The sequence below is a fragment of the Takifugu flavidus genome, chromosome 14, assembly GCF_003711565.1.
Source record: "Takifugu flavidus isolate HTHZ2018 chromosome 14, ASM371156v2, whole genome shotgun sequence".
Taxonomy (NCBI): Eukaryota; Metazoa; Chordata; class Actinopteri; order Tetraodontiformes; family Tetraodontidae; genus Takifugu; species Takifugu flavidus.
This window is the reverse complement of record NC_079533.1, coordinates 2,392,390-2,418,442: the sequence shown is the minus strand read 5'-3', so window position 1 is coordinate 2,418,442 and position 26,053 is coordinate 2,392,390. Positions and strand designations below refer to the sequence as shown.

Genomic DNA, 26,053 nt, shown 5'->3' with positions numbered 1-26,053 from the left:
ATCTATCTATCTATCCATCCATCCATCCATCCATCCATCCATCCATCTGTTTGTCTGTCTTTCTGTTTCCCATCTATATATCTATCTATCTATCTATCTATCTATCTATCTATCTATCTATCTATCTATCTATCTATCTATCTATCTATCTATCTATCTATCTATCTATCTATATCTATCTATCTATCTGTCCGTCCGTCCGTCGTCCGTCCGTCCGTCCGTCCGTCCTCTCATTCATTCACCCGTCTCTCTGAAAGGAACCAACACAAAAGCGGTAAAAAAAAAGAGCTCTGGAAACAGAGGAGCTCAGTGCATTAGCGCAGGGAATTACAGCAGCTTTGCATCTACTGAAAACGCCAACCAGTACAAGAAGATCAGTTTCAACAGCACGGCCCATCAATCCAGGGCATGATTCTCTACGTGCTAAAAAATAAAAACTGCAGCTGCTGCTCACCTCTGAGGCCATAAACCTTATTGTAGCGAGAAAATTCAGTGTAACAGGAGGTGAATGGGAAAGAACTGAGTGTATTTAAATGAGTGCGCACTTCTGTGCACTTAAATATGGGGAAAAATAAATGTAATAGGTGAATAGAACAGCACAAAAGAACTTTTGACATAACTACTGAAGTAGGTGGCTCCAAACTCTTGTGAAATACCGATTAACAAAGGGAGCGCGCAAACCTGCACCAATGTTCAACCCAGTCAGTTTCATTTACATAACGAAGAATCATTGCAGACATAGTTGATTTTGTCTGGCACTGAAAGGAGCTTATTATGTGTTGCAAAATACCAAAAGGTCAGCGTTAGAAGGAGTTCAGCCACTTTTCATTTGCCTATCGATCGCACTGAATTCTTCAGAAGCATATGAGCCTTTCTTGATGCTCCAGAAGATACTTTTCAAGGCGGTCGGATGAATAAACGCCGTTGTTTTTCCTTAATAACGCGAGCAACAAGAATAATAACGTATAGTCTGGAAGGCTGCGGGGGTTATTGCACTTAAATGCTTTATTTCACCTTCAAAAGACTCAAAGAGGAACCAATCTGCAGCGGCCACCAACTCCATCAACGGCAACTTCAAATGAATCTCGCCGAGCGAGCAGGCTTGTGCAAATCTGGAAAACTTTCATTGCTCCCAGGCCAAGTTCAATCATGTGCGTGTTCATTCTGGCTGCCTTAATGCACTGGGACATCGGCCGGGCCGCCCGGGCTGACAAACTTTGCAGTCAGCCTGTGCGCTCTCCTGGGAGATACTAAGGATCACTTTTGATCCATCACAAGCCCCCAAAGCCATCTATCTATCAGAGGTGAGAGCAAGCCGGGTCACGGCTGTGTGAGAACCCTGGCCCCAACATCAAATCATCAATCTTCATGCACACACACACACACACACACACACACACACACACACACACACACACACACACACACACACACAGGAGTCTTTGCATTAGCTGTGCTCACACCGAATGCCCGCCAGCCGGAGGAGAGGCTCTGCAGCTGGGAGATACTAGAACAGAAGAACAGGAGTGTGGATCTCAGAAATCCCTGCATTATTTCTGTTCTGCTGCTCAAACAACAGAGGAAGGTCATAAGGTCAGCGATTTAATAATGACCGGTGAAAATATAAATAGAGGATCTAGAACGATCTTTGGGAATCGAGAAGATGCGGATCATTTTTATATGAACATTTTAAGTGAAGCCCACACGTCCCACTGTTGGACATCATTTTTCTGTCTTTAAAGACAGTTGGGATAAACAAAAACTGAGAAAGTCTGGAATCCAAGCTTGTACCCAGAGAAATGATTGATTTTACATGAAGATCTGCTGGAATTGATGTTGCACAACAGGATCTACTAAGCCCACACAAGATGCAGAGATAGGTGCCACAGATAAATCAATAAAGATTGTGTTTAAAGCGTTTAAAGGGGCGTCTGAGGCAGACTGATGCAAAGAAGGCAGAGTTTTGCACCCAGAAGTGGAAATTCTCTGCGTGGAAACATTCTTTTTAATACCATGCAGATATTATAGGGACATCTGATCCTCTAAGGAAAAGAAGGGAAATGAATCTGCTTTGACGAGAAGATGATTGCCTGTTGTGTTCATTTATGCCACGTGTGCGCATCGAAACTAATGAATCATCCATACATCACAGGAAGCAAAGTATCCCAGGAGAATTCTTTCTATTTAATACTTAAATGTGAACAATACCGTCCAACACGTTTGTGTCGTGTAGATCAAAATATTCCTCCATGTTCCCATTTATCCTAAATCAGGTTTCATTTTATTGGAACATAAAGACTCAAGACAGATGGCTGAACATAAATAATTAAAAAAATTAAATTAAATAAATATGTGTGTTTATGTCTGTCTGTCTGTATGTATGTGTATGTATTATGTATGTATGTGTGTGTGTACAAATACTCACATATATACACATACAGGTATATTTGTATGCACATTCATACCTTTATGTGTATATACCTCTCCTCTCCTCCTCTCCTCTCCTACCCTAACCCTCTCCTCTCCTCTCCTCTCCTCTCCTCTCCTCTCTTCTCTTCTCTCCCCTCCTCTCCTCTGTCTCCTCTCCTCCCCTCCTCTTCTCTTCTCCTCTCCTCCCCTCCTCTTCTCCTCTCCTCCCCTAACACTCTCCTCTCTCCGCCTCTCTCTTCTCCTCTTCTTCCTTCTCCTCTCCCCTCCTCTCCTCTGTCTCCTCCCCTCCTCTTCTCCTCTCCTCTCCTCCCCTAACCCTTTCCTCTCTCCTCTCCTCTTCTCCTCTCCTTTCCTACCCTAACCCTCTCCTCTCCTCTTCTCCTCTCCTACCCTAACCCTCTCCTCTCCTCTCCTCCTCCATCTCCTCTACTTCTCTCCTCTCCTCCTCCTGACCTCTGACCCCGCTGACCCACTCAACTCTACAGACATTTGATTTTAATTAATACAATGTATTTCTATGCTCCACCTTTTATCTCCTCTACCTCTCCTCCCCCTTCTCCTCTTTTTCTACCCAATTCCCCCATCAGCAGGAGGGTCCCCCTATATGAGCCTGGTCCTGCTCAAAGTTTCTTCCAATTTTGAATCTAACAGACTCTATATAAATAAAGACGGACGGAGGGACGGACGGACAGATGCTTTTAGATAGAAGTGCTTTTTATGCTCAGACTGCCCGCCGAGGGGGCCATTTTGCCAGTGTGCACGTGCATGAACTGTGTTAAAATGCATAATAAACATCAAAACTGACTCTAGTTTCGATTTGGATTTTTTCTGACATTTCTGCAGCTCAGCTCGGTGGTATTTTGCAGGGATAAACACATTTGCCTCGCTGGTGCCATTAAACCTCGCGCAGGTTGGCTGGGATGGTTTGAACTGTCAAATGGAACAAAGTGAGGTTTTTTAAGCCGTGGGTGATGACGGTGTGAACCAGCAGGACACATGAGACGCCTTGTTGACACCAGAGACGTGCGTTGGTCCAGCTCTGATGATCGATGTGGACTTGACATGTCTGTTCTTGAGAAAGTCCCTTAGAATTTACATACCTCTTATAGCTTATCTTAAAACATGTAATAAACATTCAAGTAAATTTGCATTGTTGACGAAATGTCAAAACACACACACACACACACACACACACACACACACACACACACACACACACACACACACATAACCAAGAACATAAATGTTCCAGAGCATGTTCAGGGTCAATATGATGCTAATTTGAAAAATATATATATATATATGATATAAAATGTCGATATCCTCTCAGCAGCCGTGGAACAAAGCAAATCCGCTGCTCTGATCAATGACCTCGGTCGCTCGCTTTTACCACCATGACTTTTTTTGATTTTTAACGTATTTAGAGAAAGAGAAGAGGAAGTTTAAGTCGATGACTTAAGAAAAATGAAGATTTGAATCAAGAACTTTTATGCAGTTACAGTAGAATCCTGACTAACGGCTTTCATTTATTTCCTGCAACATTGCAGTTGTTCAATTATAAATGAGATGAAAGAGTGTAAAACATTTTTATTGGTCCACAGCGTCACTGTGGGTAAAAACGGTCATCTGAAGAATTTCTGTTGCTCCTAGAAAGGTTCCAAGAAATGAGCATTTCCCTCTGACTTTTTGATAGAAAACACATAATTCTACTACTGCTGCTACTATTGCTACTACTACTGCTGCTACTGCTACTACTGCTACTACTACTGCTGCTACTATTGCTACTACTACTGCTGCTACTGCTGCTACTACTGCTATTACTACTGCTACTACTGCTGCTACTACTGCCGCTGCTGCTGCTACTGCTGCTGCTACTACTGCTGCTACTGCTGCTACTACTGCTGCTGCTGCTACTGCTGCTACTGCTGCTACTACTGCTACTACTACTGCTGCTACTGCTGCTACTATTGCTGCTACTGCTGCTACTACTGCTGCTGCTACTACTGCTGCTACTGCTGCTGCTACTACTGCTGCTGCTGCTGCTACTGCTGCTACTGCTGCTGCTACTACTGCTGCTACTACTGCTATTACTACTGCTACTACTGCTACTACTGCTACTACTACTGCCGCTGCTGCTGCTACTACTGCTGCTACTGCTGCTGCTACGGCTGCTACTACTGCTGCTACTGCTACTACTACTACTGCTGCTACTGCTGCTACTACTGCTGCTGCTGCTACTCCTGCTGCTACTACTGCTGCTGCTACTACTACTGCTTCTACTGCTTCTACTACTGCTGCTGCTGCTACTCCTGCTACTACTACTGCTGCTACTACTGCTGCTGCTGCTGCTATTACTACTGCTACTACTGCTGCTACTGCCACTACTGTTGCTACTACTGCTACTCCTGCTTTGTCCCTAACAAACTCAATGCTCATAATAAAACCACATTGTATAAACTGCGCTTGAAATAAGACATTGGCATATTGATGCTGATCGTTGTTGCCTTGACTACCAGAGACCAGAATAAATGTAACTGAATGGTATTTATATAGGGCTCTTCCTGGCAGCGTTGTCCATTTACAGCACTTTTCTCTGCAGGTCCACCTTCGCCCTTTCACTCAGAACAATAGCTGAGTAATTTGCAATCCACCACCTTTTTTTACTGCTTTTTCACCATGTGTCTTTACTTAATGACGGCCACGATAATGAAAACCAATGTTGATTTTAATCAGTTATCTGTCTGCCAGACTATTAGCAATGGCAGCATTACTAAATAGACTTCCTTAAATAAATAGCATAGATATTCATCTACAAACATGGGTGGTTTTGATACATAATGTATATATTTAATAGTGATGTAAATACATTAATGGCAGTGCATACATGTATGTATATATGTTTGTGTGTGTGTGTCTGTGTGTGTGTGTGAGAGAGAGAAAAAACACCATAAATAACAGCTTTCCTATTCAACAACATTCTACAAGGGTTTAAAAGGAGCTGAATTCAAATTGTGGAATAATAATCCAAACAAACGGAGAATAACACAAGCAGGTAATCACATCGAAGGTTAAATAAAAAAGAGTAAACAGTAAAATGAATGTCCAGAATCTCTGTTTGCTAGCTTTACAAGGGAAAAAAAAGAAAAGGTGGTTAATAAATAAGCCCTCATTTAATGAGAGAAAGAATGCTTGAAAAGCTTAGATCCAATTATTGATAGAAATGAAATCAAACCGATGTTCCTGTGACCTGCAAAGTCAAAGCTGCCTGGAGGTGCTCTGTCATGTGATCAAGTAATGAAAGACGAGTGTCACACTTACAAACTTGGTTGAAATCTACCATATTGCGACTTGTACTCCGGAGTGACTTATATGTTAAATAAATACATTATTACAGAATTTCACATGTTCGTTATTGTCACACTTACAACCACAAGAGGGCGCTCTAGGCGTGTGTACCTGAGGAACGAGTCCCTTTAGCGACGCAAAAGAAGAAGCGGCGCTTCGTCTATGGAGTTAGACTTGATTGTTTGGTAAACTTGCTGGGATGTTCTTTATTCTATATGTTATGTTAATATGTTACGTTAACAAAGCAGGCATATACTCAGTTCGTCGTGGGTCAGGTAGCTGAATTTGTTACATTAGCATACCGTAACACTATTGCTAATCCATGCTAATTGCCTTTCAAGATGAAATGTATGTTCTTAGTCTCGGATTTTACCAAATAAATTTTGCCCCAAAATGCGACTTATAGTCCAGTGCGACTTATATATCTATTTTTCTTCTTTATTATGCATTTTTTGGCTAGTGCGACTTAAACTCCGGAGCGACATATAGTCCAGAAAATACGGTAATATTAATTCAACTGATGTCATGGCATTGCACTTTATTGTGCTAAAAGTGAATAAACTCGGCGAGATGATGATATTTTATGATTTATATGCAGACATTTGTGCAGATGTGAAGTGATATTTTGCACCGCACATGTTTGCCCCCCTGCCGGGCAGGTCGCACGCATGTGTCGGATTAACATTTCTCTTCCCAGAAATCAGCTTTAATACAAAAGCCAATGCACATGAAAGCTAAAATGCTCTGTCCTGAAACTGGAATTTATTATGAATGCAAACATTCTCCGGCTCATTGTGATGAAGACACAGCAGGGGACACGCGGCTGCTTCCCACCATTCTGTCCTGAGAATAATGAAGTAAAAGCAGCAGAGCATGCAAAAGGCAACCAAGTCGATTTTGGACGTACTGGCTGTAGCCTGCTGGTATAATTCACGATGAGCCCCACTGTGTTGATGTTTCGTGCGGTAATCCTTCCATTCAAGTCCCTCCATCACATTAACATCCATCCTATTATCCTAATTAATTAGTCCAATAACAATGGGGTCAGTTTGTTTTCCTGCAAATAATTATAGTGTAATGATGATCGGGAAAAAGGTAATGACTGGTAATAACTAAAGGAGGGGGTCAAAGAAGGTCAAGGATGGGGTGATAAACAAAGGGGAAGAGCGAAAAGGCAAAGGGACGAGTGATAGTGAGAATATAGTAAATTGATTTATTTTATGGGCCAAGGGAAGCGGAAGCCTGGGTTGTAGCTAATAAAACAGGGTACCTGGAGAGGAGATGAGTTTCCAGCTGATGGAGGGCTCTGGTTTACCGCTGGCCTGGCACAGCAGAGTGACGTTGGAGCCCTCGTTCACCACAACGTCTCGAGACAGGTTGATGATTTTCGTTGGCACTGTGAAAGCAAGCGTTGGGATGTTTAAGAGATATTGCTCTGATTGTTTAAAAATATATAAAAATATGTTTTTAATCAAATCAAATCAAATCAATCTTTATTTATATAGCGTCTTTTACAATCAAAATTGTTTCAAGGTGCTTTCCAGAATCCCAGGGCCTGACCCCAGACAAGCAACGGTGGCAAGGAAAAACTCCCCTTTAACAGGAAGAAACCTTGAGCAGGACCAGGCTCATGTAGGGGGACCCTCCTGTTGATGGCCGGCTGGGTAGAGAAATAGATTCGCGAAAGAAATAGATTCCTATGACTCCTAAAAGTGACCTATGATCGTGGGTCTCAACTGGTGGGGCGCGGCCCAAAAGTGGGCTGTGGACCCTTTCATTATGGGACGCAGGCAGCCGGTTAAAAAAGAAAAGTAACTAATTTTTAATCTGACATGGACATGTCTTTGATTTTGAAAATAACTTTTTTTACAAGTGCAGTCCCCAGATGGTAGCCATGGTAACTACCATTTGATTGACGCTTACTTCAAGTTTGTGTCACTAGGAGGTAAGATGGCAACAGTGTGAATAGAATTCAAATGTGGATTTTTGTTCATTGAGTATAACAAGGAACAAAAAACCCAAAAGTGGATGGCCACATAATGACTATGGGAAAATGTGGGAACAGTTAAGAGCCCCTGTCCTGGGGCACTGCTGTGGTGAGTCCAGTCAGAAATGCGACAAAATAAATACAACCGTTACGAAAGTTATAAAAGACCTAATTTAGTTTGGAATCTTCCCAGATTTCACTTACGCATTCATTTTTTTCCCTCCAGATACATGAAAACAAACTTCCCTTGAAGCTTATCTCTTTCTACAAAATCTACAAAATTTAATGTAGAAATAAAGTAACTCTGTACTCTGTAGGCAATTCTTTCAAAAACTGCCTGTGGACAAATAAAACTTTCTGCTCATGAGCTTTGAATCCACCCAGCTGAAAGAGTGAGATATGTTTTTGGCTGTCTGAGTGTATGCAAATGCAGCCAGCAGCTACACACTCATGTATTCACCAAAGTTTTCAACCAGAAAAAGAAAATTAAAAAAAACAAGCCTAATTGACTACAAGCTGCCAACAGGATTAATTCTTAACACGGGGTTTATGCTGAGGGGAAATATGTAACAACATGAGGAAATATCACATGTTGCATTGAGGAGCTGTCACTCATACAAATGCCAAACTACACGCATCAGCCAAGACCTGGAAGAGCTCTGCACTCTCACTCCAGATTCATGGATAGTGACACCAGATAAGGTTCTGTCACACTGTTGGTGCAATAGGTACCCCTCAAGCATTGTTTTTTTAATGGAGGAGCTCCTCAATAAATATTAATGCCCTTCTCTAAACTGCCCCCAGGTGTGAGTGCACGGAGTGTGTCCTGTGATGGACTGGTGACCTGTCCAGGGTACATCCCTGCCGCTCTCCAGGTGACTGCTGGGAGAGACCCCAGCACCCTTCGTGACCCTAATTAAGTCAGAGTTAACAGAAAATGGATGCACGACCTCTAGTTTCACGGCCTAAAACACACCAGAAAGATTCAAAACGCAATCATCCCCATCACAAATATTATAACGTAATAAATGTCACCTCTCCCTGCTCTTCAAGATCAGAATTATAGTTAGTTTTCCTTTTATCTAAATGTAGCTCATTGAAATAAAAATAGACAATTAAAAAAAGAAATACAACAAGGGCGAACGAGGAGTGAAGGTGGACTGATTGTGTAAAAGCCATCTGTTATCCACTGATATGCTGTCATCAGAGTTAGTCCCAGTTTAGGAAGATTGGGTAGCGGCGAAGTTAAGGTTCTTAGTATTTCAGAACTATACGTCCCCGTGGAAATCCTAAAGACACCAGCATGATTAGTCTCATGTCTACCGCGTGCAGACTTTTCTTTATTCATTAAAAACTCAAACTGAACGTTTAAACAAAAAACACACACTTATGGCTAAATATGGCTGAAAAAATCGACTGGGGACGCCTCAGTCTTTGCCCTCTCCCCTGAATAAATATAGTTTGTCTTCCTTTCTCTGAATCCGACAGATGCGTCCAAGAATGTTTTTGTCATGTTGATTGCAATGAAACAGGAACACACATCTGTGTTTTGACATCAGAGGATCATCTGCTAAAAGGAATGTCAGCAGTGCTTTAACTTGTTTCTGTCACATCAGACTTGTTTTTAAGTCGACGCCGCCATGAATAATTTATGCACCGGCAATTTAAACCACATTTACTCGTTGTGAATGACAAAAATCCCCCGATATGTCTCAGCGCTGCTTTTGTTGATGGGAGACAGAGTGAACGCAGACCGATTCTCTGTGTCAGCTTGTTACACACTCTACTGTTGTTTTGGTGGTGATCCTTCTGCTAAGAATATCTTTGTGCATCAATGTCTCTATATAGACGATTGTACTAAAACATTCCAAGCAAAGAGGATATCATTTAGATCTATAGCCATATACAGTATATGTATAGCTAAAATCAAGACACATCTTGTATCATGTTAATAATCAGATCTTAAAACATTTCCAAAGAGAACGAGTGTAAGGATGCATGTAAAGAAAACAGGGCTTTTCCCTGGGGGGGTCATCTGTCATCAGCGTTTACGTCAGGTCCACTAGCTGGTGATAATCTCACTGCAGGCCTCAGTTGTGAGAGTCAGAAAAATCCAGCCCTTTGGCAGCAGTAATAATGGAACATGATGGCAACACATGTGACGTGCAGGACGGTCATAAGGTCCATGGAAAATTCTCCATGGAATGCTGGTCATTCTTTCGCAGGGGGAAGAACATTAGGATGTGTCTTCATTGTTGAAACTGGACATCTTTTCATGCATTTTTAAATTCCCTGTTCAACCAGAGAACCACGATCTTCCACACGGGAGAGGAACAGAGCACTTGCTAAGTCTGCAGTTTCCCAGGAAGGAACAATGAAGCAGTCGATTAACTTCCTCTAGCTATTGTGTCCTCAGTGACGCTGAGGTCTTTTGCTGGGAAAGGCTGCATGTGTAAATAGAGCGTCAGACTGAATAATGACCTCCCTCCTAGAGTACCTAGGTGGAAACGCAGGTACTGTTTAGCCCATAGCATAAATGAGCTAACTAGTAAATACCCATGTATACCTATGTGACTGTACAAGGCTTTAATCAATAACAGGAATAGTAATTTTTGCATAGGTGCAAAGCACAGTCAATTTCTTTTATCTCTCTGGGGGACAGTGACTTGAATTTGAGTGTCTTTTGTCAAAGTTCATGCCGTGATTGATCATCCTCTAGGTCTGTTTAATTATACAGTATGTGTAAAGTTACCTTACCTTCCACCAGACTCCAACACAAGGGATATTCCTATTTGTTTGAGACTCACAACCTTCAATTCCAACAAGTTCTCTCATAAAGAGTCTGTCAGCTTTGACTGTGGTCAAAGTCAGAACCTTCCCAGGAGCTTTTCTTTCAACAGCTCCTGACAGAATACCTGAAGATGTGCTCAGATGTGAAACCATTCATTCCCATATGGAATGCTGGACCGGCAGCAGCGAAGGAACACAATAACACTACACTTTATACTGCGGTGCCTCAGCCAGCATTCACCTTCCTCCTGCTGTTGCTGTCACCATGGCAACAGTGAGTTCAAGACTATAGGGCTTGTTTTCACTTTTTATCTAAGTTAAGAAGTTGCATTGTAGTATAATTATAGATACTAAGTACCAGTTGTAAAGATAGGGTAGCTCCTTTAATTCCTATAAAATCAAATTAATAGTTACTGATTGTGCGTCAACTGTTGACACTAAAGTGATAAATGTGATCATAGCTGTGTCATAACATCCGAAGGTCTGTCGCCTGTTGCACATGAAAACATCTCAAACGTCAGGTAGGTATTGCTTTTGTCCGTCTCCTCAAGCATAACTCTCAGGAACAATTAAGCTGATCCGTGTATTTTTAATGATTACAACCATCTCTCGTCTCATGGTGATGAGAACCACCCACCGATAACACGTCCTGTTTCAAAGGTAGCGGGAATTAAGTTGTAAATTGATTAGCAGGATGTAGATTTTAGACAAGACCTCTGTATATATCATACTGTCGATCCTGTGCTGTTATGCAGAGTAGCAAAGTTATACTGTGGCAGTGATGTATTCAAAACTCAAGAAAAAGCAATAATGGAAGGAAAAGCACACAAAGTCAAAAGAAAGGTTAATAAAATGTGTTATTAAAGTCAGTGTCTGGATTATATTATAGGACTTTCAAGTGCATACTTGAGATGAGCCATGACATCCTTTGAGTTATCAAACCCCCCATTTTGGGTGTTTCACCCATGGGCCCATGACACCTCCAGAGGGTTCAGCAGTGACCAGTGTCCAGAGTTCACCCCGAGATGCCCTAAACACACTTGACGATCCAGATGGAGTTTCTTTCCATTCCTCCACAGCACCGAGTGAGGTCTTATGACCTGAGGTCATGTGATTGTCTTTCTTACTGTGTTTGTTGTCACTGCCTGCCTCGGGGGGTGTGCAGTCCCTTGTTTTTCCCCTTCCTCCTTTTTTGTCTGCTATACCCAATCATAACGAATCAAAATTTCTGTTTGACTGCAGCCTTATTTACTTTTGTCATGTTTCCTTTTATGTTGTGTTTTGGTATTATCCTACGCCGAGACATAGCAGAGGTCCTTGCCAGTGGGCCTTCCCTCGCGCTCCCAACTTTTTGGTGAGGCGTTTGAGGTGGCTTCCAATCCTCTGCCTCTCCTTTCAGCTTTGTTCTTGCGCACCAGCAGCAACCACCATGTCCTTCAGCATCTTGGCCTCCTCTAGTGAGCTCTCTCAGGGCACTATGAGCTTAATGATGTACACTTGCCTGATCGAAGCTGAGCATAGCACCAATTCTGGTCGCAGGTTGGACCTGATCATAGTTGGGAAGCAGAGCTTTTGATCACAGTCTTCAGGTAACTTCCACTCGCGTGCCCTGCTCCACTGCCAGACACCCGGATTTGAGGTGGTGAGACAGCGGCAGAAGGGCGGAACAGTGACGTCACGTTTCCCGCTGCGGGACACTTTGGGGTAAAGCCAAACCAATGAGATTGGATGGAGGTGGAGTCGTTTTTAGGAACTTCTCCCTTTCACTTTCAGCCATGGCTACTGATTCACAACCAAATTGGGAGGCTGGTTAGAAATTCATGAACTTCATGCCAAGCCAGCTTTCAAAAGGTGGTTGTGAGGTCCAGGAAAACCACGTGAAGGTCTGTTAACTCCTTCTTCTTGACCTGGATCTGATGCCAGAAGACACTGACATGGTCGACATAAACGGAGAAGCCTGCTTTCAGGATTGATGTGTCGGTCAGCTTGTTTTATTTGCAGGTAGCCTGCCAACGCTGAAAATTTATAAAGACCACTGACGAATCCTTTTCCTTGAGTATAAGAATCCATACAGCCCTCCACTAGGATGGTGGTGTCTCCCTCTTTTCTCATACAACTCGTTTATCACGTAGGTTCCAGAGGATTCGCAGGAAGCTGATATGTGTCTTGCCACTGACAGACTTCCACTCTGCTCTTTTGTGAATAGAATCTTCAAAAATATGAAGGAGACCCTGTAGAAGCCTGACCTTGTTTACTCATTCATTCAGAATTTTCTCAGAAGGTTTTCAACTGTCCTAAGTGGTGTAATAGTATTTTTCAGGGGTGGGGGTCCTTTGATATCTCCTCTCTCTGACTAGGTGATCTACTGTATTTCCATCTGCCTTGGTGGAGGTTGATGACGTAGATCGCTTACCTTCGAATCTGAACCTCTCCACTCCATAGGCAGAGCTTAGATGGCCCATTCTGGCACGTGTGCCCCTCTGGAGCGGGTGTGCTCCTGTAGCTGCTGGAGTCTCAGGTATGATGCTCATCATAGGCTCTTTCCCTCCTCTGTTGGTTACCAGGTTGACTGGTGACGAGCCATCTTCTGGCCCCGCTCTCGGTGACGCAAGGGGTGTATTTTTCTTAGAACTTTTCGTAGCTACCCGTGGGCGGATCCAGGCAGTCTTTGTGCTGCAGCCCACCAACATGGGTGGCTAGCCCACGGTGGCCCTGTTGGGGTCTTTTGAGTTAGGTAAAAGAGTGCTTTGTTTGGCCTGACTGCCAGATGTGTTCCCTTCAACATAGTATGATTTACAATGTGATGCTAAATATTCCCAGATCCCTAAAGTGCTCTCATGTAAACGAAGCATCAAGCAGTGGCTCAGACTGCAACTTTCTGCCTGGGATGAGTCAGTGCGATCGGGTGTGTTTCCAGGGTCTGACTGTTCAGACTGGAGAGCCATCAAGAATCTCTGATAGACCAAAAGAGATGGAGGACAGCCAGTTTCGTATAATGAGCTTTCTTTGAGGCCACAAACAAGCTCTTATCTCCTTCACAAACCCTTATATCATTGTGCGTATGAAGTCCACGTTCACTGATCATATCATTGCAATTTCTTCACCATTTATACTCTAAGAAACTGGAAGCGTGGCTCCTTTAAACATACACAGAATAATCTAGATAGCAAATCTCTTTAAAGACAAATTACATTCTGTGAACATCAAATATATCCACATCCTTGCTCGATGAAAACCCACAGTTTTCCACGGTGAAGGTACGAAACTATCCATAAAAAGCCACATGGACGGACGTCCAGTCTTCTGGAATCAGCACGGCCCCTCGTCCTGCCCTATGACCTGAACTGCTCGGGTTGCTGCAGAGAACCTAACCAACGTAACCCGTTTTATTTGCTTTACAGAATAGTATGATACTTTTAAATATGCAACCCAGCCAAGCTGGACCAGAACTCTGGAGTAGAACACTTGTCGTGGCTGCTGGCATTGTGAGGATATTATCTGTGTCGTGCAAATCTGCTGACCAGTATTTGCAAGAGCCGCAATGCGACTTACCACTGCCCTAGATGATAAAATGTCCCCACATTCATTAAATAATCGGTTATATTTAAGGGCGGTGTGTGTAGACTTTATACTGTATATGCCCATAATGTCTGTATAAACAGGCAGATGTACAGATCATCTACATATTAGCTTTAAAGCTAACTGTATCTCTCCATACATCATTTTAGCAGAAGTAGCATAACATTTGGTACTCCCCATTAACCTCACAAAGCAGAGCCAATGTGAAGCAATCTTCCTTCCTTCCACATGAGCAAGGCATTTAGTCTCTAACTGCCCCAGTGGTGCAATAAAAGAAAATGAGACTTCGAGACGAAAAACAAAAGAGCAAATGCGTGTAGAAGTTTGCCTTCTTGCTTGAATGGAGTGATTGTTACGCTACGTGTTACCTTGGACAATAAGATGCACCGAGGTGGTTCTGGGTCGACTGCTGGTCTGGACTGCGCACACGTACTGGCCTTCATCTGTCATGTCCACATTTTCAATCTTGATGGTGAACTCGTCTTGATTCAGAGCCACCAGACTCACTCTGGGATCCACCGACCATTTGTCCTCTCCAGCGTAGAGTATGCTCGACCGGTTTAGCCAAGCTGTGTGTGTGACCACATCACCCTGCGCACATCTAAAATTGGAAGAAGAGCGAGAGAGAGAAAGTGGAGTAAGAGTACTTATGCATAAACTGCTGCGCTGATAGAATCCAAAAGTTTCTAGTGGAAAGTTAGACAACTTGTGCACGACCCAGTGAGAAGAACGTATGTGTAAAAGGAGACAGCATTGTTATATTAGGTCCTTTTCACTTCAACACAACATGAAAGTTCCTCCCATTAACAAAGGCTGCTATGTTGGCTCCAGCGGAGACTAGCTTCATCAAAGTCAACACTGAGCACACTGCCAAGAGGAAAACCCACAGCCAAACAGCTCGCACATTTTGTGCCTGCATGAGAGACAAGTCTCCATTCAAGATGAAATTGTTTTTTTTTAAAAAAACCTTGCAAACTCATGCATTGGGAAGGCTCCTCTGAAATACCAGACTGTTGACCTTTTTGGATCATCACCACCAGTTGATCTTACACCCATGCTGCTGTGCTGTTTGACAGTTTGCTATAAAATGGAATGTGACCTTCTGGAGATCATGAATCCTGCTCAAACAGAGACTTAAAATCTCTCTGACATAAACAGCCTTTACAGTGAGAGACGCATGTTCATCTGGCCTCTATTAAAAATTACAATGATAAACTACATATAGAGTTATAATTATAACATTATTCATATGACCTTCTGAAAGGTTAAGAGAACTGCGTTATGTTAATATTACATAATTTGGCATCAAATTTTTGAAAGCATCTTGCCCTTTACATAGTTTGAAATCATTCACAGACTGAATAATAAAATCTTTATGAGTCCGGTCCTGGTCAACCCTGTTCAGGAGTAACTTTATTGATTATGCACTTGTGATTTGGAGCATATGATGCTTAACATATACTCAAAATGTTTCATTTACAAGGTAATCATTTGGAAAGATTCGATTTTTCCAAATGTTATGGTAGCTAAACGAGCCTGAATACATTGCAGGGATGTCTTACGTATTTACTCAGTCTGCAGTATAGCAGAATAATGTGTATATTCACTTTATTTTATTTCTTTTTCTGGAACCAGACGTCATCCATATGCAGCTTTGGAGTCATCAGTTGTTTCTTGATAAATCTGTCAACAAACTTTGAGTCATTTCATTCAAATGTGGTTGGCGCAATAGCTCCACTCACACTGCTGTCAAAAAGGGGCTAAAATCTGATTCTTTTGGGGGGGTTGGGTGACCAGATCGGGTGTTTTTCCAATCAAATTCAGCTCACTTAAATATGTGGTGTTAATTTACGTAGAGACAGGTCTGATTTTCCCAAAATAACACCATAGTAGACCCTTTTTTTCAAAATGGAGGGCATCACTCTACTGAAATTTGCAGCCACAACACAAAAATATAATATTTCGGTTTCTTTTTCTTAATTCTCGCTGTCCTCGGCTCATTTTCCAGCTTCCCCTGCACAAAGTCTTGGATTCAGAGTGAGAATGCTCCCATCCTCCACGTTTATTTTGGTGTAACAGCGCGCGGGGCCTGATGCTATTGTTATTGCTCTTCCACGCACGTGGGTCAGTTCAATACACTTTAAAGGGAAATGCAAACAGCCAAACAAAAAACCTGATCTCAGTTTAAAAAAAGAGTCACGAAGGCCATGAGACGGAAGGTAGCCGATGACGCCAACAAATCCAGATTTCGACCGGACACAGAGAGCTGCTTTGTTGAAAGGAGCTGCACTTCCAAAAAGAAACACAGCTGTTTACTTTTGGATGTAACTGCGTGGATCTGGACACAGAATGCTAAGTAACTGAGGCCATGCTAATCCACCAAATTGTATCTTCAGTGGCCAAAACTTGTCATGAATACGGGTTTGGAATATTTAACATTTGGTAACACTGAGTAGCTTCATTACGTCAGTTTGGATCGGATGGTTTGTGTACACTCAGAGGTGCTCTTGCAGCATTGCTAAATTCCCCTTCGGTGGAGGCTTCAAGGTCAAAGGCGACCATGAGGCATTTGTGGTGCTACAGACTGGAAAGGAGACAGAACGAAAAAGAACCTCGTCTTCTGTGTGTGTGTGTGTGTGTGTATGTGTGAGAGAGAGGGAGACAGAATAATCAATAAACTGGAGCATTACCCTTCCAAAATAATGTATCACAGGCGATATGAGATGGTGAGGGATCAATTTATGATGACAAAGTGGATTTAAAATAGGTTTTTCATCTCTTATGGCAACAGTAAATTAATTCACCAAGCTGCAAATGCATTTGGTGCTGTTACTTGATAACCTTTATAAATAACACTGGCAGAGTTAGAACAGAGTTGTAGGTCTGTAAGCTAATACAAAGACACAAAAGACGCAAACCAGCCCGTTCATCTTACAATCTACTTCCCATCATTTGCGATGCAGAAAGCAAATATTGATCCTGTAATCATTTGTCTCTGTCTGGGAAACAGGAGTATGCTGTGTGTAAATGTTGTGGTTAACGGTGCTAAAAACGATCCTAAAAAAAAGCAGCGCTGTGGCCTGAGGTCATAAAAACAGCCTATTTACTCACATCACACATTAGTCACATCTCTTTTTTTTTTTTTCTAAACAGAAAAGGCACATCTTTGGTGCAGCCCATTTGGTCCAGTCAACTGTAACTACACAACACACATAACTGTGTATATTAATATGTTTACAGCTTGTTACAGGGTGACAGCATTTTCCCATTTCAGTATTAACCACACTTCATCTAACTGCTTCCCAACTAAGGGGTCTTATATCAGCACTCCAATTCAGTGTTTTTGCCACTTTCTAATATCAGTTATAAGAAATTCCCCAGTAACCTGAGAGCAACCTCTGTCAGGATTGTTGGGTCAAGGTAAAAGCCCGACCTCGGGTTAAAGAAATGCACCACTTTCCTTGTCTCAGTAGCTAATCGTAGTATGTCTGCCTCCGCTGTGACAGGTGGCGATATGCGCCTGCTGCCATGTTGTTGGTATTTAACCTTAAAAAAAAAAAGAAAATCAATAAAAACACAGTCACACACACACACACACACACACACTAACGTAATTCCTTGGTCCTGTTTGGTTGCCAGCTTCTTCTTCTGTTATGCATTTACACTGAGCAATCTCACCAGCAGATACTCGGAGCGTGCATGTGCGCAGCGCAAAGACCAGATTTTCAAGTGAATCACCTACGTGTGTTAGCTGAGCGCGTTGACGTAACATCCTAAATAAAATTAAAAAAAGGAGTAAGATTAAAAGATTTGTCATTTTTGTTTGAAATCCCACAAAACATAAAGTTTGTTTTGACTAAGGTTGTTGTTTGACAAAAAAAAAAAAGCAGCACCAACAGCCAAATCCCCCAGAATGCACCAGGAAGAAGAAAAGAAGGGCTAAATATTTTCCATACAGTAGCGTGCATCCTGCCCTTATCACTTCTGCACAGATGGAGAACAAGCTCGGATCAAAAAAGGGAAATAAAAATAAACAAGGAAAGGAGGCTGGGCAGAGGATATGTAAGATCAGGATGTGCAAGAGTGCAAAACATTTTCCTCGCCGAGCCCTCTGACACTAATGTGTGCATCATTAAAAATACATAACATTTTTTTGCTCAATTATCGTGTCAGCCGCAGACCATGTTTACACTGCTGATGAATTCCCTTCCTCTTTGCTGCAGCGTCATCAGCCAGAAGCCCTCCCTCCTCTTTTATCTTGGAGCAACGCAAGATTAATGCCACTCAAACGCCGTCAGACTGCAGCCATTCATCAACATTTACTGTCTGTTTGCAGTGCAGCCTGCACCCCTAGTCGCATTTAGAAATGAGGAAATGGAGAGAAGCCTGATGGTGGGGTGCTTCCCTGAGGTCACGTATCACTGAGCAGCTCTGCAGGTCTGTAAGGAATAAACAAGAATTTTCATCTAACATTGCCGCTTCAGCGTGAACAAAACAAAAAAAGTGGATGTTTTGATGGTTTCTACCGTAAAAATGTCAGATTTCTCGTTTTGGACTGAACAGAAAACCAGATTAAGTCTTTCAAATGAACCCTGTCCAGGAACGTCCTGATGAAGCACATTAGAGATCTTTGAGATCACAGAAGCAGCGAGAATGAGATCCAACCACGATTGAAAACCAGGCGACAGGAATGGATCTACATCAGGTCTGTTCAATGAGTTGCCAGATTCCCACAGCAATGCAGGCTAATGTGGTGTTCATCATTTAATTAAGAGAAAGGATAACGTTAACCAGGATGACCGTGCGTGAATCATAATGTCAATAAAGCAAGTCAACCCTAAAAACATATTTATATTTATTAAAAGACATGATTATTTGTGTCAAAGGCTCATTAACAGAGGGTTTTGCTAATTTGGGGATCTTAATAGTCAGTAAGATGAAATATGGTTAATTTGCTCGCGAATCAAGACTGAGGCATCAATTTAAATCCTCCCCATCAGTCCAAAATTTGAAAAACATGTTTTTCCAATTTGAGCTCCTGATTTTCGGCCTGGACTGAAAGAATGGGATAATAATGGAAACAATAGAAGAACTGATTTGGAATGCTAATTTTATGAATGCAACTGCCGTGTTGTCAAAGTAGTCCTTGTTATGCAGCAGCCAACGTCAGACTGAATGCTGACTAGTTTATCTACACAAACGAGAAGCTTCTGAAAAGGTCTAAAATAATAGACAATCGCCAAAAACCTGTGTTGATCCACCGGCACAAATGTGCCAGGTTGTACCTGAGCACTAGAAGAAGAGCCCGAGTAATTTGGATAATGGTGCTGTGTGAAGGTCGAGTGGTTTGAGCTACAGTAAATAAATAAACACACACACACACACACACACACCACACACACACACAGCTGTGCTGGAAAGTGCTGGACAAATGAGGATGCTTGTCTAGGACGGAAGGTGCCCGAACCACCTTCCAAAGAGTAAAAAATGCTGAGTCATGGCCATTAAACCTTGTGGGTCTGATGATTGATCCAGTCAGGCAGGTATCGTCGTTTAAAACAACATCTAACAACGCGTATGAGGAACACGTTCTCTTTGTCCCTTCGACTTTGTTTTTAAACTCAGTTGGACCACTAGGACACAAGTCGGTCCTCTCCTCCAAAGAGTCGGATTCCGTTCGAACGTTGAAATAATGTGTGAAACCCAAACATCACACCATATCAGGCTGTTTCGCTTCTCAGTTCCTTGTGTTCCAGTAAACATGTGTGGTAACCTGACACACCAGATAGGGTGTGATCACCCTGACACCGGTCACATTTAGAGCTTGAACACCCTTCTCCGTGAAAGATCAGCTGACATTCCGAAAAATGAGCTGATATGTCGGATGCTGGCTAATCCACTGGAGGAATGGTGAAGGGAAAGACTTTATAATCAACAATTAGCTAGCAGATGTGCCATAAAATCCAGAAAATACAAACCAATATCCTCACATCCGGGAGAAAATCATCTCTTTGCTTTACTGTAATATGATGAGATTTTAATGTGGTCAAAACTATTACCTAAACCGTCCCAGTCCACAGGAGTAACATATGGGAACCGTTAAACTCAGCCGTAATTACATTCCAAAGGCAGCAGCGGCTGTCTGACAAGAGGAGCGTCACGAAAGTCCGCCGATGTGATTAAGAGTCCAAACACTTGAGAGTAATAAAGAGTTGTAATATATGAGCTGGGATTCGTCAGGGGGGGCATCGCTCTCCCGAACAGTCAGCTGAACGTTGCTACATCGTAGCTGTGGCTCGGCCCCACGTTGCCAGTTAGCGCAGATTTATAGATGTTACCTGCATCAGTTTAACTGGAGCGCTGACGGAGGAAATAACAGTCTGTGGGAAGTGAATTACCTTTTTCTTTATTTGTATTGCTGTCTGGGGCCGAGTGCTTGTGAGCGAAGTTGCCCCAACTGTGTCAAGCAAAATGATTTAGTGACACTACACTATTTTTATGTTCACTATTTCTGTGGAAGGAACACATAAACACACCGGTCGGTGCGAGCGTCTTGCTTCCCGTTACAGGAACATTTTTGTTGACCCTCTCCGAGATGGGAAAGTCTTTATTTGTCATGGTCTCGGGCGTACACTAAAATAAAGGGTGCGCCACAAAATCATATCCTCAGCTTTAAACACCGGCCCTCAAAAATGGTATTTGCTGACCCTCATACGTCATGTTTGGACATATATTTGCTGCGGAATCCAGAACACCACCGAAATCGAATCGCCTCTTCCTTCTCGACACTTCCCGAAAACTTTACCAAATAACTTTTGGAGTTATTTTGCAAACGGACAGACAAAGACAGAAAGAAAATGTCACGTGGCCCGCTTGGCAGACGCAGATAAACCCGCTGCCAACAGGGGACGAGTCATATTTAGCGTTTCCTCGAGACACCTTTGTCATCTTCTCTCGTGTCCTTGACGACGCTGCTGTTTTGGCTTCTCTTCCCGATGCTCCTGGATCTTCATGGGATCAGTCCCAAAAGGGACTGTCCAGGGACCCAAAAAACCTGACAAACTTCAACAAATGTCAACCTGCAAACGCTCCGTGTTACCCAGCGTGTCCTAAACTGGCACATGACAAATGGACATTTGGAGTGGACACGTGGGACACGGCCAGCAGCTCCTCTGATGATAATCGAGGTTCGGAGCCGGAGAGAGCAACATTTGCCTAATTGAGCCTGACGCAAAGCTCAGTCGGGGGTAAAACGACCCTTGTCAACACTCTCATAATTCCACACAAGTCCATCAGCTAATTTAGCGCTCTGTGAACTCAGTCCTGCAGACCTCTGGTTCCCCGGACGATCCACAACAAATTTCAGGAATGAAGTGAATAATTGCTTGAGCAGGTTTAACTTTTTTCTTTGTGTTCGGAGGTCTGAGCCGACGCCTAGACGGAGCAGACGAGCGGCATTGATAGGATCTAATCTTGAATAGAGCTCGGTCGCATCCGATTGAGGGAACTTTCAAAAACTTGAACAGGAACTTCATCCAGAAACGTATCGTCCTGTAGCAAAGGCAGCTACTAGAGTTTACAGTAGACCTACAGTAGAAGACACGGGCAGTGCTTCCTCTGAGCTGACAGCTCTGACTGAGAGCAGCAGGACAGGCTGCTGATAAGATCGCAGAGCAGCGCTCGGTTCCTTCTTTTAGATCCACTGCAGAAAAAGTCATGATTGCATCTGAGGAAGGGAGCTATAGATACAGCGTCTCTGATCTAGTTAATCACAACAACGAGGCCCTAATAATCAGACACGGTTCGGACTTCTGTTACTGTTCAAGGTGCAAAACCATGCGGCGATGGCCAGAAAATGAAACCTCTGGGAATCTCTGTGGGTTTGGACCATCGTTTAGTAGTAGTAGTAGTAGTAGTAGTAGTAGCAGTAGTAGTAGTAGTAGTAGTAACTAGATCTGTATTCATTATCATACTGTAATACTATGACTACTACCTCTAAGAGTCTTAGCTGGACGCTACAGGAAGAGGAAGTAAATATTGTAAATTAAAAATATTGTTTATCCTATCGAGAGGCCTTGATACGTTGAAGTAAAAATGGAGCCAACCGCTCCAGCACGTGATAGTGCACAGCTCTTAACCTGGCCTCAGAGGACACATTGATCTTCTGTGATGGCCACAGCAGCAAAGCTCTGAGCTTCAGATGAGACTGCCGATTATCATAAATAATTCACACTTAAAAACAGAGATGATCCAACTGTGCATTTAGATGGTAAAGAGAAGAGGGGGCTTCAAACTCAAGGAGACGTGCAGTGCTGTGCCTATAAATTCAAGGTAAAGGACGTAATTACTGTGGGATCTTGTATGAGGAATAAGAATATGCAGACGAGCATCTCCAAAGACCAGCAGCAGGTTCAGAGTTGTGTTCAACAATTCAGCATTTATTACTATAAGTCCACGTTTGCCAAATTTGTGAGCGAGTCTAAAAAAAGAGGTTCTGAATTTGGCCTTGCCTTGAATTTATCATTAAAAATGATTCATTTAGTGAGCACAATGAAATCAGACATCAAACAGTTTGATAAATATTCAAAGAAAGACAAATTGCTCCAAATACGTGGCCTCTTTTGTGAGCAAAACCCTGTTTCAAACTCAGGTGGGCTTCAGGATCTAAAGAGCTCCGAGTAAATTCAGGGTGGATGGAGATAAATGAAAAGAATGATTCCGACAATATGGGCTGGCTCGCCATCCTCAATCTCCCATTCTCTCTAGTCTGGCACACAGAATAGCACAGGCTAAGTGGATAGTTGGGTCTAATGGCCTGGTGATCCTATAAATAATAGCTACACAGTTTCCTCCCCATTGATCACGCAACCTTGTCTCATACTGCAGGTTGGCATGTGCTGGATGGAGCTGACCTCAGAGCATGCTTGGCTGCCTTCCCCTCCGCGTGATTTCGGTGCATGATCTATCAAACTAGGGCCCTGCACACCTCCCGAAATGACACCCCCTAATTGGCTACTATGAGAGGCCCATCACTTAAGGCGAGCGTGGAAACGGCAGAGAGGACTGACTCTGGACAAGGTTAACTAACTCCACCGCCAAATCGCCAGCCTTGAAAAGTTTCTTGGCGTGAACAAAGTACAGTGCAGAGGAAATCCTTTAATGTTAGAAATCCTGCCTTTTGCCCTGAAATCAAAAGGAGCGTAAAGACGGCTGGGTTTTATAGAGATATATAGTTGCTATTTTCCTCCACATCTGACATGTGAATTTGCCTACACAGGTCAAGAAGGAGGTCAGAAGTGCTCTCACAAATCTATCTGAGGTCGGCTGATTTCCATTTGGAAACCGGCGTGGTTGAAGTGGGCAGAGGCTGCAAATTCATGTCAAACCAGAGCAAAGTCCAGCAGCACACGAACGGACAATTAAGACTGGAATTATGTCAGGCATGAATACGATTCTAAAGTAGCGACCGGATGGACACTTTTCTTTTCATACCATTTATTCATTCATTTCATTTTATGTGTCAAGCAAATCCGTCCAAAAAGCATCAATACTGGAGATCTTAATTGTAGGTCTTATTTTCTGGCAATTTCCCTTTATTCATTTATCACCACCATGACTCAGAATGATTTCTTTTCACCTTTTCAAATTAAATTGGGCAGTTAAATTTGGCATCAGAGAAAAAAAATACAATAAAAAAAATGAGGAGAGAGGCTTTAAAGGTAGCACAAAAGGCCAGCATATGAGAGGGAATGGGGTGTTTAAAGAGGATTATGAACAGTGTGGAGGCTTTGGATCTAAAATCGTCTGATAATTGCCATGAAGCATTCGAAAGATTGACATTTGGGAGCCTGTAGTTCTGCAGTTTAGCTGAATTCCCTTTGTCTGCTTCATGGTGTTAAGCAGCATGTGGAAATACAGAGTCCTAGGTAACAATGATAAGGATACAGTAACACAATCTAATGGTATTGATAGGTTTTAATTTCGGCTTTTGAGGCTCCAGCAGGAGAGACTTGGTGGCGTTGAGCGATAACAGTGATGAGAATCCATACATCCAAACACCCATGGGTGCTGAGGACCAAGGGGTTTGGTTTTACTGCCAGATCCTCAACACAGGGGCTGATCTAGATGATTCATATTACATTATATTACACTACAAAAATAATGTCAACTAAAGAAACCTATCAAGCAGTGTGCTTTATCAGAAAGAATGGTAAAGACGGGCTGGATCAGGAAGCGTAGCGCGGTAGTGGGAGTGAGAGCGAGATAAAGCCGGCTGGATCCGCAATAAGGAGGTGAGCTGGTGGAAAAAGGGAAGTGGGAGAGGAGACATTTACATGGTAAAAGAATTGTAAGTAATTCACTCCTAATGAAAAGTGCAACCATCTCTCTGGGCGGACAAATGCTATTGTTCCCTGCTCATTCTCCGACTTACATCATGACCTGTTTATCCAGCAGTCCATTATGGAGGAAGAGTTCAAACAAACAAACACGCACGGCAACAAAAGGGCTGCTGGCAAATCATATCGTCTGGGACTTCCCAACTCTCAGTTGTAATTACCCAGCATTCAGCTGCTCCACCCATCTCCTGCCCTGACCAGATGCAGGTCTGAATAGTAATAAAGGATCTGGGTCAGTACCAGGTATTGATAATGCCATATGCAGTTTAAATAAGGGCGGGTGGAGGCGAATCAATAGTGCCCGATGCTCAGGCTTTTACAGTCTCCCCTGGCCCATGCTGATGGACATCGATTCAGACTTAAGAGGAGCTAAAAGCTGAGCATGAAGAGTTCTGATATCTGGTGAGCAAATCAAACTCCCAGCGAGTGGACAAAGGAGGGTTCGAATTTATCTGTCACGAAGCAGCGTGGTCTGTGAGAGTCAAAGGGAAGCCGACAGCTGCAGGGATGAGCCCGACCCGGAGACGGCTTTAGATGCAGCTGATAGGAAGTCACTGGCTTTGTTGGTGTTTTATTATATATTTGCATCCAGCAGGAGCGAAGCTGCTGTTTTTACATGAATTATGGCGGAATGACAACAGGCAGAGCTATTTATACTGCAAACACAGGGGTGGTTCTGCGCTTGCTAGGCTGCCGCTCGGCTCTCGGTGGGGCGAAGCGTTGAATTTCTTTTCCTGCTAAGTTGCAGCCAGCGTTCTCCTTGACCTTGGGCACCGCTATCAATCCGAGTGACTGATTAAGATCTGCTGGCAGGTTACGCTCATCACCCGGGGGCTCCCTCGATTCTCCCATGAAGGGAAACCAAGATGTTCCGCTCATCGAGATTGGAATTGTCTCGAGGGCCAAAGTGTGTAACCAGCTGATAGTCTGGAAAGTCGTCAGTGAACTGAAATCGAACCGCCGTCTGACATTTGATTCCAAGCAAAACAATCTGATTCTATACTCTTTGACAGTTGAGAAACTTTCACTTTTAATAGCTATTGCTGTTGCCAAGCGGGCTGCTCTCCTCATAAACCTCAGCGATGCCGCCATCAACATCTGCCTGCGATAACACTCTGTTAGCATCGTCTCCGCTCGTGCTTCTGGCTTTAAAGTAAACCAGCTGTTGCGCAACCAAACCTGACCTGATGGCTCGCGTTAAAAGAACACACATGAAGCCTGCCGCCCCCCTGAGCGATGCTCCTGTTTATTTATGGAAATGATGGTCTTGTCTCAGGGTTCTGTGACAGTGATTTATGATGCTCGAACCCTTTCGTGCACACGCCGAGTGCCAATTCCTGCCTGTTTATCTCGTGCTATTCCTCCTCATTCTTCCCAGCTCACTTCAGGCTACCAAATGAAACCAGCAGGTTCATCTGAGTGTGAAACAGCCCAGTTTGTTCCAGTGGGTCAGCGCTTCCACCTTTGGTACCTCAAATGAACACTTAAGTTGTGTTTTTTTAAGTTGACATCCACCACAACAGCT

At 43.1% G+C, this 26,053-nt stretch overlaps 1 protein-coding gene across 3 annotated transcripts in view; it reads right to left on the bottom strand.

The window, feature by feature from the left end:
• Positions 1-26,053, bottom strand: part of ntm (neurotrimin) — a 221,928-nt gene that overhangs the window by 10,187 nt on the left and 185,688 nt on the right. For all 3 annotated transcript variants that reach the window (XM_057054068.1, XM_057054069.1, XM_057054067.1), the window contains 2 exons: positions 14,500-14,732; positions 7,046-7,171 (listed from right to left, as the gene is read on the bottom strand). In XM_057054068.1, the coding sequence (XP_056910048.1) occupies positions 7,046-7,171; positions 14,500-14,732 (359 nt within the window). The remainder of the gene's footprint in view (positions 1-7,045; positions 7,172-14,499; positions 14,733-26,053) is intronic.